Source organism: Penicillium chrysogenum (assembly GCF_028827035.1).
Source record: "Penicillium chrysogenum strain IBT 35668 chromosome Unknown utg000001l_segment0_segment0, whole genome shotgun sequence".
Classification (NCBI taxonomy): Eukaryota; Fungi; Ascomycota; class Eurotiomycetes; order Eurotiales; family Aspergillaceae; genus Penicillium; species Penicillium chrysogenum.
This window is the reverse complement of record NW_026622749.1, coordinates 6,673,557-6,687,923: the sequence shown is the minus strand read 5'-3', so window position 1 is coordinate 6,687,923 and position 14,367 is coordinate 6,673,557. Positions and strand designations below refer to the sequence as shown.

At 50.2% G+C, this 14,367-nt stretch overlaps 2 protein-coding genes across 2 annotated transcripts; one reads left to right on the top strand and one right to left on the bottom strand.

Annotated features, from left to right (window-relative positions):
- Nucleotides 1–922: 922 nt before the first annotated feature.
- Nucleotides 923–3,582, bottom strand: agd3 (putative extracellular serine-rich protein; the record flags this gene model as incomplete). The annotated part of the gene is made up of 2 exons (XM_056708408.1): nt 923–1,189; nt 1,249–3,582. 2 exons carry the CDS (start codon nt 3,580–3,582, stop codon nt 923–925), a joined length of 2,601 nt encoding a protein of 866 aa, XP_056572710.1.
- A 1,796-nt stretch (nt 3,583–5,378) lies between these two features.
- Nucleotides 5,379–14,159, top strand: gtb3 (glycosyltransferase family 4 protein; the record flags this gene model as incomplete). The annotated part of the gene is made up of 4 exons (XM_056708407.1): nt 5,379–5,456; nt 5,547–5,636; nt 5,705–13,486; nt 13,545–14,159. 4 exons carry the CDS (start codon nt 5,379–5,381, stop codon nt 14,157–14,159), a joined length of 8,565 nt encoding a protein of 2,854 aa, XP_056572709.1.
- Between the last annotated feature and the right edge of the window lie 208 nt (nt 14,160–14,367).

Sequence of the window (14,367 nt, the reverse complement as noted above, 5' to 3'; positions counted from 1 at the left end):
TAGACTAGACTATATACGTAGATGTACGGAGTATGCGCCGATGTCTCAGATATTTACAGCAGCCTACACTTGCATCTACGCTACATCCACCGGCCTCCTCCGCCTTCCGAGACACGATCATTATTTTCCGAATTACTTGGCAATATCGATTGCCCGGATGGCGTTCCTCGGTTGGGCGGGGTGAATACCGTGGTGATGATGTGGTAGGGCGTGAGGTTGAGACATATTAGGCTACAAAGCCGATGTCTAGACTGTGCTTCTGTTCTTGGCCTTTTCTGTACGGAGTATTCCGTAGAGGGGATCAACTTGCCGGGATTTGTTTTTGCCACGATTGAATAGGGTTAGTTGGCTTCGTCTCATCGGTGGAAATGAACTTTTTCGTTCGTGCTTTTGAATACATGACTCGTGTACAAAATGTGCTGGGATTGTTTCCCACCTGGCACCACCGCCTTGCGCCGGATCGGTCGGACAATGGCGTCCCTTAGCTCGTACAACATGCTAACATTGTCACCTCGGACCTGCAGAGAGAGATTGCTGACTCCGTCGTGCTCTGCCAGACCGCCAGATGACATGTCCGAGGCTACTGCCTAGATGTCAAGAATAGGTTTCTGTCTTTGAATCACGAGCCTGCGGAGTACTCCACACAGGGCAAGTATTTAGTGTACATAGGATCATTCAGAAAGAATCGTTGTATATTATTGTATATCTATACATGATATTTCCAGACATTTAGAAAATATAGGACATTGAATATTCGTATCAGCAGGAAAGCAAGAGTTCTTTCTCCTTCACATATATAGAAACCATTATTGACATCTAAACGAGATATCCACAAGATAATAAGAAAGCGATGGGTGGACAACAAAAGCGAAAGGTACATCGGCCTGCCAAATAGGGGCAGGTAGATCATCTTTCCAACTGCTTAAAGGGAAATGGGAGTGGAGAGAGTGAATGTGACAGGGGATCCAGTGAGCTTAACCCAGACGGTCAGTGGGTCAGCACCTAGCTGCTCAGTGGCGAAGCCCTGGGTGCTGGTAGGACCAACTGGGAAGGTCACCGGAATGGGTTCAGTGCAGGTATTGCCAGTGGCAGAGACAGTGACAGCGGTGATCTTCTGGTTGCTAGTGGCGTAGCTCAGAGAGTAGCCGCACTTGTCACGGTTGAAACGGGCAAGGAAGGAAGCGGACATCTATGACGAGTTAGCGAATGAATGAGGCGTTGTAACATGTTAGATGGGGTTCATCCTACCTCCTGGTGGGTGAGTGTGATGATGGGCCATTCAGCCAGGCGGACGAACTCCTGGACCTGGACCTCCACCCAAGCTTGCATAATGGAGTACTTCTCAGACACACCGTTGATGGTAATTGGGGTAACATCAATGTTGCGCAGGTTGGCCTGGTGGAACATATAACCATCATGGTAGAGGCCGAACAGATGGCGCATGGTCTCAGCCTTCTCAATGGCGAGGAGGTCCTGGAAGGTACCGGCACCAGCAGAGGTGGCGATCCATTCTGCAACGGTACAGGCAGGAGTGTCGCAGTTATAGTAGATGCGAGTGGCCCAGCGAGGGTTGATCTGCATGCCGTCGAAATTGTTGGCGGCAATAGTTGTGAAGAGAGGCCACATGTCATTCTCCTTGTTCAGAAGAGCAGGGCGGGTGTTGTCGCCCACACAGTTAGTGATGCCGTTCTCCCACCAGGCGCGAAGGGCATCGCCATTGTGCAGACCGGTAATGGCAGGAGGAATGATACCGTTGGAAGTGAACTTGGTGGCCTTATCGATACCGACGGCTTTTAGCCAAGCCTGGTTGAAACTGATCTCCTTGTAGACATCGCTGTAGGTAGCATTATTCTGCTCCTCGTGTGAGAAGGTGTGGGAAACATGACCGAACTTGTTGAGGTTGCTTTCGGTGGTCCACCAGGTCAGGAGTTCATCCATGGCAGTGCAAGTATTAGTCCAGTCATAAGCAGTAGGGGCGGCGGGCCACAGGTCAGTGCCAGTACCAAGCGGTTTCATCCATTCGGGCTCAGTGTCAGGAGGCGAGTCATATTCAATAGCAGATCCGCAAGCATCCCAGCCAGCATCCGATGTATCAGAAGAGTTCTCGATGTTTCCATTACCGTTATGGCCGACCTCGACAAAGTAAGAACTGCCGGCGGGCATCTTGGCGTTGATCTCATCCGTCCAACTGGCAATATTGATCATATCCTGGGCGCGGATACGGAAGTTTTCACCAGCGGGCGAGTAAATTTCAGTCTCGAGGAACATGTCATCAATCTGGGTGTTCAGGTTGACACGGCGGTACCCGGCGTACAGACCGCGGGTGATCCAGGTGATCCATGCGTGCTGCAGGTAGCTGGATGTAGCACTCCAATTAGTGTCGAAACCAATGAAGAAGGCCATCTGCTGACGGCCATCGAAGTTGTTGATCACACCAGCAGCGCTCTCAGTAGTGAACCCTGTAGTGGGGCCAAACGAGGCGATTTGCTTGGTAGAGGTGGTGTTACTGATAGTCGCGGGATAGTGCCACAGACCACTGGTGCTGACACCTGCACCAGTCTTTAAGCCAGATGTGGGGAAATCGCTAATATCAGTGAATGAGACAAGCTGCTCGATGCCGTCATCACAACATCCACCGAGAGCAGATGTACCGAACTTGGGACCCGGGTAGACATCATATTGGACCATGCGGACACCGTATTCAAGCTGATAAGCATATAGCTGGTTCCACTGATCCGTGGTCAGGGCACTCTGGAAGCCCACGTCACCACCATACTCATAGCTGACTTCAGAGGCAACGACAATACCACCAAAGTTTCCTCCAGCGGTGCCATTGAGGTCGGGAAGAGCAACACCAGCAGAGGGAACAAGCAGAGTGGTAAATGGGATACCGTATCCATTGAGCCCAGAGCTGGCCACACCTGCAGCGGCAGCATCTCTAGCAATGACAAGAATGTCAGCTGCAACAGTAGCGTGGTTGAGCGAGGTGGCAGAGGGAGAAGCCGAGATTGAGATAGCTGTGGACGACATTCTAGGAGTAGTCACAGAAGCACTTGTGGAAACAGGTGCAGTCGAAACAGCGGAAGAAGAAACGGCTGACGAAGAAGTCAGGCTGCTGGGAATAGCGGATGAGCTGGCTGAAGAACTTCCGGAAGGCGAAACAGCAGAGCTGGAAGCGGAGCTGGATGAAACAGACAATGACCCACTCTGGGTAGGGACGCTGAAGGTACTGGATGGGACAGTGACGATTACGGACTCTGAAGCAGAGTCGGACGGGATTGAACCCGACGAGGTAAAAGTAACGAAGGTTGATGTTGCAGAAGTAGTGCTCGGTGTGATTGTGCTAGACGAACTGGTAACAGGGGTAGAGGACAAAGAGGAAGTGAACGAGTGTGTAGAAGTAGCGACCGTGGTGGAACTCACTCCAGCAGAACTAGTAGGAGTACTAGAAGGAGTCGAGACTGGAGGGTGATAGGTGATGACAGTCGGCGTCTTCTCAGGCCAAACGCCGGGGGCAGTGTCGCATGTTATAAAGGCGTAGTAGCAACCGACCTTCAAAGCCCAGACTGGGGCAGCAATCATGACGATCCTGACTAGGTTCTGGATAGGGAGGGTCACACAGTATGCAGGTCTGCAATACTAGACTCGACTGCTAAAATGCTAAAATGAAAATATGATACGGAGTATATTAAACGAATGAACTTAGCCTCTGTCTACCCACATGTGCATAATCATTGTCTTTATACTCCTTACCTACAACATAGATGAAACCTCCGTTGAGCAAGCCAAAGGTCAAGTTCAAGGCCTATCGCCTTTTGTGTCTTGTTAATTCCGGAGGTACTCTCGTATCCTAAAAGAAAAATCGCTTTGTACGTGTCTCCATGTGGCGTTAATGGCTGATTGTGGGAGCATAGGACGAGTTCCATCACATTTCTGGGTCTAAGATCAGGCGATTTGGGAATTGGAAAGTAGTTGGAGACAAATAATATGTGTTGGCAGCTCATGCTAGGTATGCGATTGGGCAATCAACAATTACTCTTGGCAGGGCTAAGGTAAAAAGGTTCACATTTAATTTCCCTTTTTGGTTTGTCAAAAATAATAAAATAAGGGAACAAAAAGAAAAAGGCTAGGCAATTGAATGAACCGAGACATGGAGAACGCCATACAAGCGCTAAAGGCTCCGAGGACAGCACATTGCATACATATAGAGTGCCGAGATTTTTACGAGAACGTGACCAGGTAGAATTATTCCATCAGGGGGAAGAAGACTCGTCAGGTCCAGAACTTGTGGGGAAACAAAGGAAACGCATGTCTTACCTGAAAATACGGTGTACGGTGAATGTATGTAATACGAGGTATTCGTATTTGCCTTTGTTACAGACTATAGTAATTTTCAATGACCTGTTTGTACATGTCTTGCATTTTGCCGGGTTCTTCATTGTCATCCCAGTCCCACTCTCCATCGGTTTCATCAGGTTCGACTCAGCAACTTTTTCCTGAATTTTCTATTTTTTTCTTCTTATTCTAATTATTTTTGATTAATATTATTTTGCCAAGGCCTCGAGTTTCGCACAACGATATGATTATAGCACCTAACTAACTGCATCCTTTAGCTTATAAGCTAAGCAAGTAGGTGATACCTGACAAAAGAGATACATCTTGAGGTATGGGAAACTTTATGTATTCAATCTTGATATAATATGTTCAATGAGAGCAGACACAGGGAAAACAGACAGGGCCGTAATAATATTGCCACGATATCAATCGCATGGCTTTGCCATACATGCCAGCATATCTGCTATGGTATCCATGCCTGGCTCCACCGGGTTTCATCGGTTAGCCCTGGTGCATTTGCTAGCTTGTTTAGTCTTGCATCTAATGAAAACTCTAGTGTGTGCTATTTTTGCGGTGTTTGAGACATCCGCTTGAATAGACGCCCAGACACCTACCCTTTGTCCTAAACAGTCCAAAACAGGCGAAGCTACTCCGTGTATACATTTTTCTTTTTTACATTTTCCCTTTTTAATTTTCTACGCCCCTGGCAACTGAGCAAGGTAAATCCTAGGAGGCAAAATTGTCAACTTTACTTATGCCGCTTGGGGAAGTGGATATTCACTTTAGTCCTTCTTCCCCCACTACTCTTTTACCTTATCACCTTGTCCAACAACTTGAACTCCCCTGTGCTGTACTTTTTTCTTTCTGCTCTACATCACATCTTTGACTTTTTGCTGAACACAGCAATCGCTCGTTTAAGCATGTCACTAAGCATCTGCATTTGAGAAATTCGCATATCTACTTGGCAGCAGGTTATCCTCACAGTGGGCCTCTTATATTGCGCCTAAAGACATATCGAGTCAAGGACTCAACATTTCGACATAATGAATGGATTAGAATCACTCCCATCCAGGCCACATCCTCTTGGTTGGGATGCCATGAAAGAACATTGGTGGCAATTTGTATGTTGACCCTGGTCCTCTTTACAACTTGACGTTTGGCACTCTCATCCCAAACACAGAGCACGAAGGTTTGCTGACTATTTTCCCTAGGTATTCATTGGAGTGTTGCTATTCACAGTCACCACTGGCTCTTTGTCAATCATATATTCTGGTGTAAAAAGACTTATCAAGTACTATAAGGTATGATATAGCGGTCACCGACAAGCTGTTCTCCTCTAGTCTGAATATTAATTCCAGTCTATTTTTAGTCGAGACCGCTGCCAGATAATGTACCCTCGGCTGTGTCCAAACGTCTGGCCAAGCTAGCCAACCGAGAGCTCAACTTGATTGACAGGCGTCCATGCAAGGGAAAGCCCGTGAGCTTCGGAGTCTATCTGGGAAGTTTCGAAAACCCACCCACTGCCTCTCAAGAAAGACTTTTGCAAGAATGGGATATCTTGGTCGTGGATCCCTTCCAGACAGGTGTCGCCAAAGCTATTTCCAGACACGAGCGCAGCCAAGTAATAGGACGTGTTGATTTTGGGAAATTCCTTCCCCCAAAGGCATCCGCTCTGACCGTGATTGAAAAGATCGAGGAATTGCTTGCAATTGGATTTAACGATACCGCTTTTTCCGGTGTTCTCCTCGCGAATTGGGAAGATGTGCTCCGTCCTACCGCTCGAAGAAAGCTTCTCGAGACCATCAGCAGCCTCGGCCTGCCAGTATATCTCGAGTCTGAGCCTCCTCATTTCTTGAAGGACCGAAAGGCCGTGCAGAGCGATGCCGTGGCGGGTTTGGTCATTCGAAACGCTAGCATCATGCCTCAAGGCGAAAAGCGGGATTATTTCCAACTGACCGAACTGCAAGCAACAATCAAGGCATTTGTTTCTGAGTCTTGCATGAGAGACTTTGTCGTAATGGCCTGGGAGACCGTCGACGACAATGTCACTGTTTCCAATGCCATAGTCCGCAGATCTATTCAGTGGTGCGGCTTTTACAGCGCAATTACCTGGATCGGCCCTGAGGCTGCTCTTCGCGATGCGGAACTTAATGTCACGACTCTCGAACCTCTCCCCGCGTTTGGTTGGCTGAAGGAAGCAGAAATTATGAAGACCCACGACATCTGGCGTGCCAACCTGAACATATTGCCTTCCCCGGATACCAAGGCTGGCTGGGACATTCTCAAGCCGATTTTCCCTGCGATCGATGCGCTACTGGATTCATCAGAATACGACCCCAAGGCACCCGATAGCCCAACTGCTCGACTGCGTGATCCTCCAGAATGGGTCGCACAAATCAAGTCACAGGGCAGCCCTCTCTCTATCTCCATGTCAGGGATGGCATACAATTCGCTTGGTTGCTTCCCTCTCGGCTCTGACTCGAACCCACTGGCCTTTGCAGAGATTGTCCAATCTCAACGACGCCTTAAGTCTCTTAATCTTCTTCATCCCGTCCCGACATCCAAAATACAAAGCATTGGACTCCTTCTACGTCAATTCTATGACTCTCTGGATCTCTCCGGAGATGACGAGCATTTGGCCAACACAATCAAGGAACTTGCGAATTGGGCATCCGACGATTTGTTGCATGTAAATCTTTGTCTCGACTCTGGTCTGCGCAAGAGCTCTGATCTCCGCTTTTGGGCCGTTTTTGATATGGAACATGATGGTATTGAGATCTATGTATCCAAGAATGCACAAGGCCTGGCTGGAACTGTTCTTCACACCTTCCTCTCAGCAAAGGGGTTTCCACGCCATGTTTGCTTCGAGGCAGAGGCAACCTTCGCGACCTGGTCTCAGAATGTGTCCCACGATACTGGCTTACCTCGTCGACTGATTCAAGATATCGATGCTCTCAGCCCTGAAGAACGTCTCCTTCTCTTGCAGCACCTCTCTCTGACTGGTTCACATAGCGAGCTATCCAAGGTCATCTGCACATACATTCGCAAGCAACTGGTCGATGCCCCCTCTTTTGCTCAGTTGAAAGCGCTGAACACGGTTGGGTATCTTGAGAAGTCCACCTCTCCTGAGGAACTGATCAGGTCTCGTATCAACTGGTATATGGATCAAGGATGCAAATACCCATCTCTCGAAGTCTGTCTTGGTCTTTTCAATCAGGCCGACAGCGTACTGTTCGATGTTTTGAGGTATCGCCGCGAGGATGACCTTGCCGCTATTACTAGCGGTCTCTGTGCGCTTCTTCAAGGCGGCTCCGTTGATGCATATGTGGACATGATGGCTCTTGCGCTTTTCTGCGCTGCGAGACGGGGAGCCTTCGATGAGATTTACGCAGAGGTTACGGATCGAAATCCCCTTTTTAACAACCATACCGATCAGGCTGCCGCCTTCGCAGAGTCATTTGCCCTGGGGTCGCGATGTGAGGCTTACTTCGATGTGGCTCCCAGTGTTTTCGGAAAGTTGTTATCCGACCGATTCAGAGCTTATTACGGAGACCATCAGCCGCCGAACTGGGTGAACGGGGCTCCGCAGCTCGCTACATCCTACGCCGGAGCTCAGATTGATGTCAACCCTGATGAACAACCTAAGACTATGCCTGGATACCAGCGATTCACATTCTTGAGTGTCTTCGCCATTCCAGCTCTGATTGATATTATCTTGCTTACCATGGTTGGCCGTGGGCTTTATCTCTCTGCTGCCATGTCTCATGATGAACAGGACAGTGCAACGATGGCGCTGATGATCTCCCTGCTGCTTTCCGGTGCAATTGGTACCTGGATTGCATGTGGCGGTCCTTACTACCTCATTTCGATGGCGTTCGCAGCAGCGAACATGTTCGTTCTTATTCGTCTAATTGCCGGTATTGCCTTCACTGTGGCCGGTGGCTTGATCGGCTTTGTTGCCATTTCAGGTGTTCGAGGTCCTCGCGCTGGTATCATCTTCTACCTCTACCTGATCGCTCTGACAATCTACTTCTCGACTTTCGCCTCGCTTGCAAGCTTCAGTTATCCCGGCTCGACCTTCTTGTCAGGTCGTAAGTCAATCATCATGTGCATTCCGATCCTCTTCTTGTCGCCGATTATCACGGCCTGGACTGGCCACGACTCGGCTGTCTATCTCACCGTTATCTATGTCTTTATTGGTGTGCTCTTGCTCTCCCTTCGTTCGGTCACCTCCAAGTGGGTCACTTGGTACCAATCCGTGCGACGCACTGATGATACCGAGATCCGCAAGTGGTACATCTCTGCCCATGGAAAGGATGACGAGAAAGTGTTTGCGAACATGAGTGATCCGGCTGCCCTCAAGCTGGCGAGAGAAGCCCTATCGAAGGAAGTCTTGGCTGAAACGACGCGTGGTATTTTTTCAAAGGCATCTAAAGACAAAATGGTCGTTGAGCTTGCCCGGGACTGGGAGTCTACCAATTTTCTTCTCGACTGGTACTGTCGCTATGCAGATGTTCCGAGGCCGATTCCGTTTACTTCTGGTTGGAATATCCAAACCAAGGTCGCACTTGACACCCTACGCAACTCCCAGAAAGGTCTTCGTCTGCACAATGCATTCGTTCACTGGCGTCAGTCAAGCAAGGAGATGGGATGTGGTGTTCTCTACTTTGTGATTGCGCTTCTCGACAAATGGGCGCAACTGTTGAGTGGTGATCGCATGCTTGCTTTTCTTCCTGCCGAGAATGATGCTAATCGAATGGCCGTTGGCTTTGCCCTTGCCTACTATTTGATCGGAGCGGTCCTCATTGATACCAAAGCCCAGGAGCTCCATGATGCCCTTGGCAGCAAACCCCCTCTTTCCGTCAGATCTGCAAAAGACATTCGACTCGCACAGAAACAGGAGGTACAACTCCGGCGCAAGGTATACTGGCGTGTCCTTTTCAGATTCCTCTTGTGGCATGTCTGGAGTCTTGCGCTCGCTACTGCTCTCATTTGGACCTTCCAGTCTATGGTCGAAGGCATGACTATTTTCTTCTCCTACGTTCTCGCCTACACAGGCTTGATCTGGTACCAATACACGAAGATCTTTACGGGCCCTCATGCACTGAAGCCTCTCATCATTGGTATCTGTATCGGATTGCCAGTCGGTATTGCGCTCAGAGTCTCTCTGCCAGATAACAAGTACTCGCAGATCATTGGGCTCGGGGCTGCCACCTGGACCGTTGCCATCCTCTCGATGTGGAATGCCAAAATGGGTATGCCAAACAAAGTGGACTCCCCGGTGGAACTTGGCCGCACCTTCCATGCGTTTACGACGCCTTGGTCGGATCCTGATTGGTCCCAGCAAGAGCTTCAGACTTTCTTCGAAAGCTATTCGCTGCTTCCTTCCGATTCCCGATTCAGGCTCAATCCTGGTGTCCATCCCGGTGTGGAAATCAAGAGTGCCATGTTGTCCCGCAGAGAAGAACTTAGGATCGAAGAGGCCTTCCCTTGCTCCAAGAATATTGTCAACACTGCGATCACATCCTGGGAGAAGGGGGACATTGTTATTGAGCTTGTCTCTCCAGGCTCTCTAGGTCCGGGCATTCGAGCTCTCAGCTGCAGTACCGGCAACCAGCTAAAGTTGGCCATTGCCGTTGGAGGGCTCCTAGATGAGCGTCTCGATATTAGCGCAAATTGTCAGATTATCGCTGAAACATTGCTTCATGCTGCCACGGAGCTTATGATGGGTGTTCCTCATGAATACGCATCGTTGGCAGGATCGATCGTCTCCGGTGGAGTAACTCACACAATGGCTCGACAGCTTCGCGAGGAGGCCAACACAACTACGGTCGTACGCTGGGCTAAAAAGGAACTCCTTCGCCAGCTTTGTCTTGGTTTTGAGCCCGATCTCCATTGGGACAAGCTGCCAACCGAAGTTCGAGATGTGCTGTTAAAGCGTTGTTTGGGTGAACAATGCAGCCTCTCCAATAGCCAGCGCGAATGGCTCCAGCAAAATCTTTGCACATTCGATACCGATGACCTCAATGTCCATGTTTCCCGTTGCAACCTTGGAGCTGCCACTGCAGTTAGCGTCCTTGATTATGCTCACTGGGGAACTGGAGAAACTGCTCTTCCCAAAGAGCCCGAGACTTCGAAGTACATATCGTACATACCTCGAAAGCTCCCGATGGTATTGTCGCTAGTCCGATCACCAGCTAGCTACATTTACCACAAGCTGGGATTATTGGTCAAGTTCTTCGTGGTGGCTTTGGTCGCAGATCCGGAATTCCAGAGGGAGTTCAACCACGTCACTCAGAACCTTCCGACCGTTGTCCGTGTGCCAATCGTATTCTTATTGAATATGGTCTGGGTATATTCCAAGATCGTTCAAAATTTGGGCTTGTCATTCTTTGTCTTCCATGGCCGTAAAAACGTCAAACGGCTGTGGGAAGAGACCAAGGGCATGACAATCCATATCAAGAAGAACCGGGTCATTGTCCAGAGTCTGGAGGGCACCTTTACAACATTCAGACACCACGAGATTGATGGTGGTTTCAAGGTCTACCACTACTCTGGTGAGCATAATACCGAACCCAAGGAAGTCAAGTCCTTGAAGTACGTCAGCACTTATTCGAGTGAAATGTTGCTTCTGGTCAAGCAGGAGTTCAAGGACGGCAAAGTGGTCAACGAATACCACTACGACTACCAAGCTCCGACTAAAAAGAGTTTCAAACTTACCAAATCATCAAACCGTATTCCACTGGGACGACGCTGCGTGTCAGGGGCAAACCATCTGCAAAGCGTGCAGTACAACCGCAAGGGTCTTATCGAATCAGGTTCCTACATGAAGGATGGCAACCTCATCCGTTTCAAGTACCACTATCGCAAGAACCCCCGTTTCGGCGATGAGTTGCTGCGAGCCGAGTTCGTCTTATCCCACATCAGCTGCACTGTGTCTTGGTGTGCGCCTCCGCGACGCCATCCCGAGAAAGTTGAGCGCTGGATTCCTCACTCCAAGGTCACCGAAGCCAGCTTTGTCCAAGGCGCCGACGTCTACGAAAGTCGTTGGCTGTACGATCACAAGTTCCATCCCACGATCTTCACCACCATCAATGGGCAGAAGATGCAGACTCCGCCCATGATTGAACACGACTATCTGGGTGTACTGGCCAAGCCGAAGTATACCAGCTTTGTCCATGATAACCCCTTTGTCTACTGCGACAGTCTCCAGTCAAACATTCTTACCCGGGCACTGGGCCTTACCAAGAAGCGCTTTGTTGTGTCCACTTCCCAGGCTCGCTCCTTGATGTGGAAGGCGTGGAAGGATCGTGTTGACTTCGATGCAATTATCGTTCGCTGGATGGACGACCGTATACTGCGCCGAGATAAGGTTCTTTCCCCTTACTGGCGCAGCCGTGACTGGGGCAATCTCGCATCTGCAAAGAAGTATATGGATCTCCGCGCTGATGCGATCATGGCCAGTGCAGATCTGGACGACAACGTTTCCAGCTGGACCCCGCTCGCTGTGAAGCTCACCGATCTGCTCAACTTTGGTTCTGGCGGTGATTCTGTTGTTAACACCCGCTCTAAAAACTTTGGCACTGATACCGACAAGACACTTCATGTTATGGCGGCAGACAACGGTACCTGGCCTAATGAAGGTGGTGGTGTCTCTGCCTGTCGACGAGATATGATCAACTCCCTGAGCACCATCAAATGGCACATGATTTGCGAGTCAGCAAACGATTTTGGTGTTCCAAAGCATCAAACCGAACAGAACATCCAGTCTCTCAAGATCATCCCGCTTTGGGGTATGGACTTCCTCACTCCAACTCACGGTTTGTTTCATAACAAGCTAGATGCCGAGGTGGACAACGTTACATCCGCGAGCGAGTTCGACATCAAGATGAACTTCATTCCGATACTGACAGCTTTGGTTAAGGGTGCCCGTGCAGTACATCTCTCCAAGTCTGATATCCACCAGGCGACTCGCGCGCTTGTGAACCTGAACACATACTTCCAGGAGTCCCGTCATTGGACTCAGGTGTGGAACAGTGAAACGGTGAAGCAGAGCTGGCGAGATTTGTGGCTGACCCAGGAGATGCCAAACACCATCCCGTCATCCCAGTGGTTCGACACTGAGCTTCCTACTTTGGGTTCCCTCGACATCGCCTTAGAGCTCTGGTACCGCTATCTCTTCATCTTCTCAATCCCGGTTCCTGAAAAGATTCCTTCAACCTTCCAAGCCTCACATCACAGCGTCAGTGCCTCTTACGGTGTTGTATGCAAGATCAAGCGCAACTGTACCTTGCAGATTTGGGACCACGCCATCGCTTGGCGTGAAACCAATCTCTGTCTGTCGTCTGCCCTGTGCAAGCTCTCGCCCTTTGTTCGAAACGCACTCCTTGGATTGATGCGAATAACCTCCGTCTTGACCCTTCACCACGCAGACATCATCCTTCCCTGTGCAGACTTCTTCAACCCCGGTTGGGAGGTCGAGATTGGTACCTGCCAGGGCACGATTGAGCACCGAAACACTTTCCGCCGAAAGATCGATCCTGTCGTCAATGGTATCACCGACATGCAGAAGTTTTCTCCAGTCAAGGAAATCAAATCCGAGCGCCCGACTGTGACCATGTTGTCCCACGTTTGGTATGCCAAGGACATCAAAACTGCCCTCCTCGCTGCGGATATCATCATCAACCAGTGGAAGTTCGATGAGTACCATCTGGACATCTATGGTGCCATTGATAAGGCCCCAACTTACTCTACCGAGTGTCAAGAGATCATCGCATCAAAGGGTCTTCGTGGCAGAGTCACGCTCTGTGGAACTGCCGACCCCATGAAGGTCCTGGAGAACACATGGCTTTTCCTAAACTCATCTCTGTCTGAAGGTCTCCCTCTTGCCCTAGGAGAGGCCGCTCTGACCGGAGCCCCCGTTGTCTGCACGGACGTCGGTGCTTCCCTCCGAGTTCTCAGCGACCCAGATGACTTCTCCCGCTTCAGTGCTGTTGTGGCACCAAATGACGCCCTCGCCCTAGCAAAGGCCCAAATTGGCATGCTTGCCATGCTCGGCGAATGGAGCAAACACAGCGACGACACATCGCCCGCGCCAGTCCTGACCTCCTCCCCCCACACCCGAGGAAGTAGCAGCCATAACCCGCCGCATGTATGAGAAGAGCGAGCACCGCCGCAAACTCGGCATGATGACCCGCAAAATTGTCCAGAAGTCCTTCAGCGGTGACCGGTACCTCCGCGAGCACGAGCAGATGTTGTGGATTGGCAAGTCCGCCAAGATGATGGCCAGCCGCGCAGCTGGCGACCCAATTGAGCCTGCCGACGTGGCAGCCGCCATCGAGACTGGCCTCGACGAAGAGATCATCGCCATCCCGCGCGGCGTGGTACACTCCTGGCGCTCATCTGCCCAGTCCGGTATCTCGACAATCTACAGTTCTGCGTCCCAGATGCCTGGTCGCGGCGGCCTCCACCGTCCCGCATCTGATATTTCAGCTATGAGCATGAGCATGAGCAATGTCTCTACGGATACCGAGTCCTTCGGTCGTCTGCCGGTCTTTGCGCCAAGGCCTACCGTGTTGCCCAATGGCGGCTCCCCGGGGAATATATCACCCATGTGGACCTCCAACCATCGGTTGTCGGCGCTAAATGCCGGTCCTCACTCTCGCCCTCAGTCCTACTCGCGCTCCGTCTCAACTGCTGGTCGGGAACAGCTGCGTGGCTTGCAACGTGAAGACTTCCTTCCGTATCGAAACTCGGATATTAGTGTCGCTAACAGAGACGACTTCCTTCGGGCTGGTGGACTTGATCCTAGTCAGGCTTCTTGACTTCCCTCCTTACTACTCCCTGTTTGCACATACTGCACTCCTGTATATTTTCTCGTTGCATTCTGTTCATACTTGCATTGTCCGGTGTTTGATTTGGTTCCTTTGAAAAGCCCTCTATCAATATGTTTTGCCTGATCTTTTCCATACCTTTCTTTTTTTGACGTGTTGAGAAATTGTGGCATACCTCAGCGACTACGGTCCTTCCATC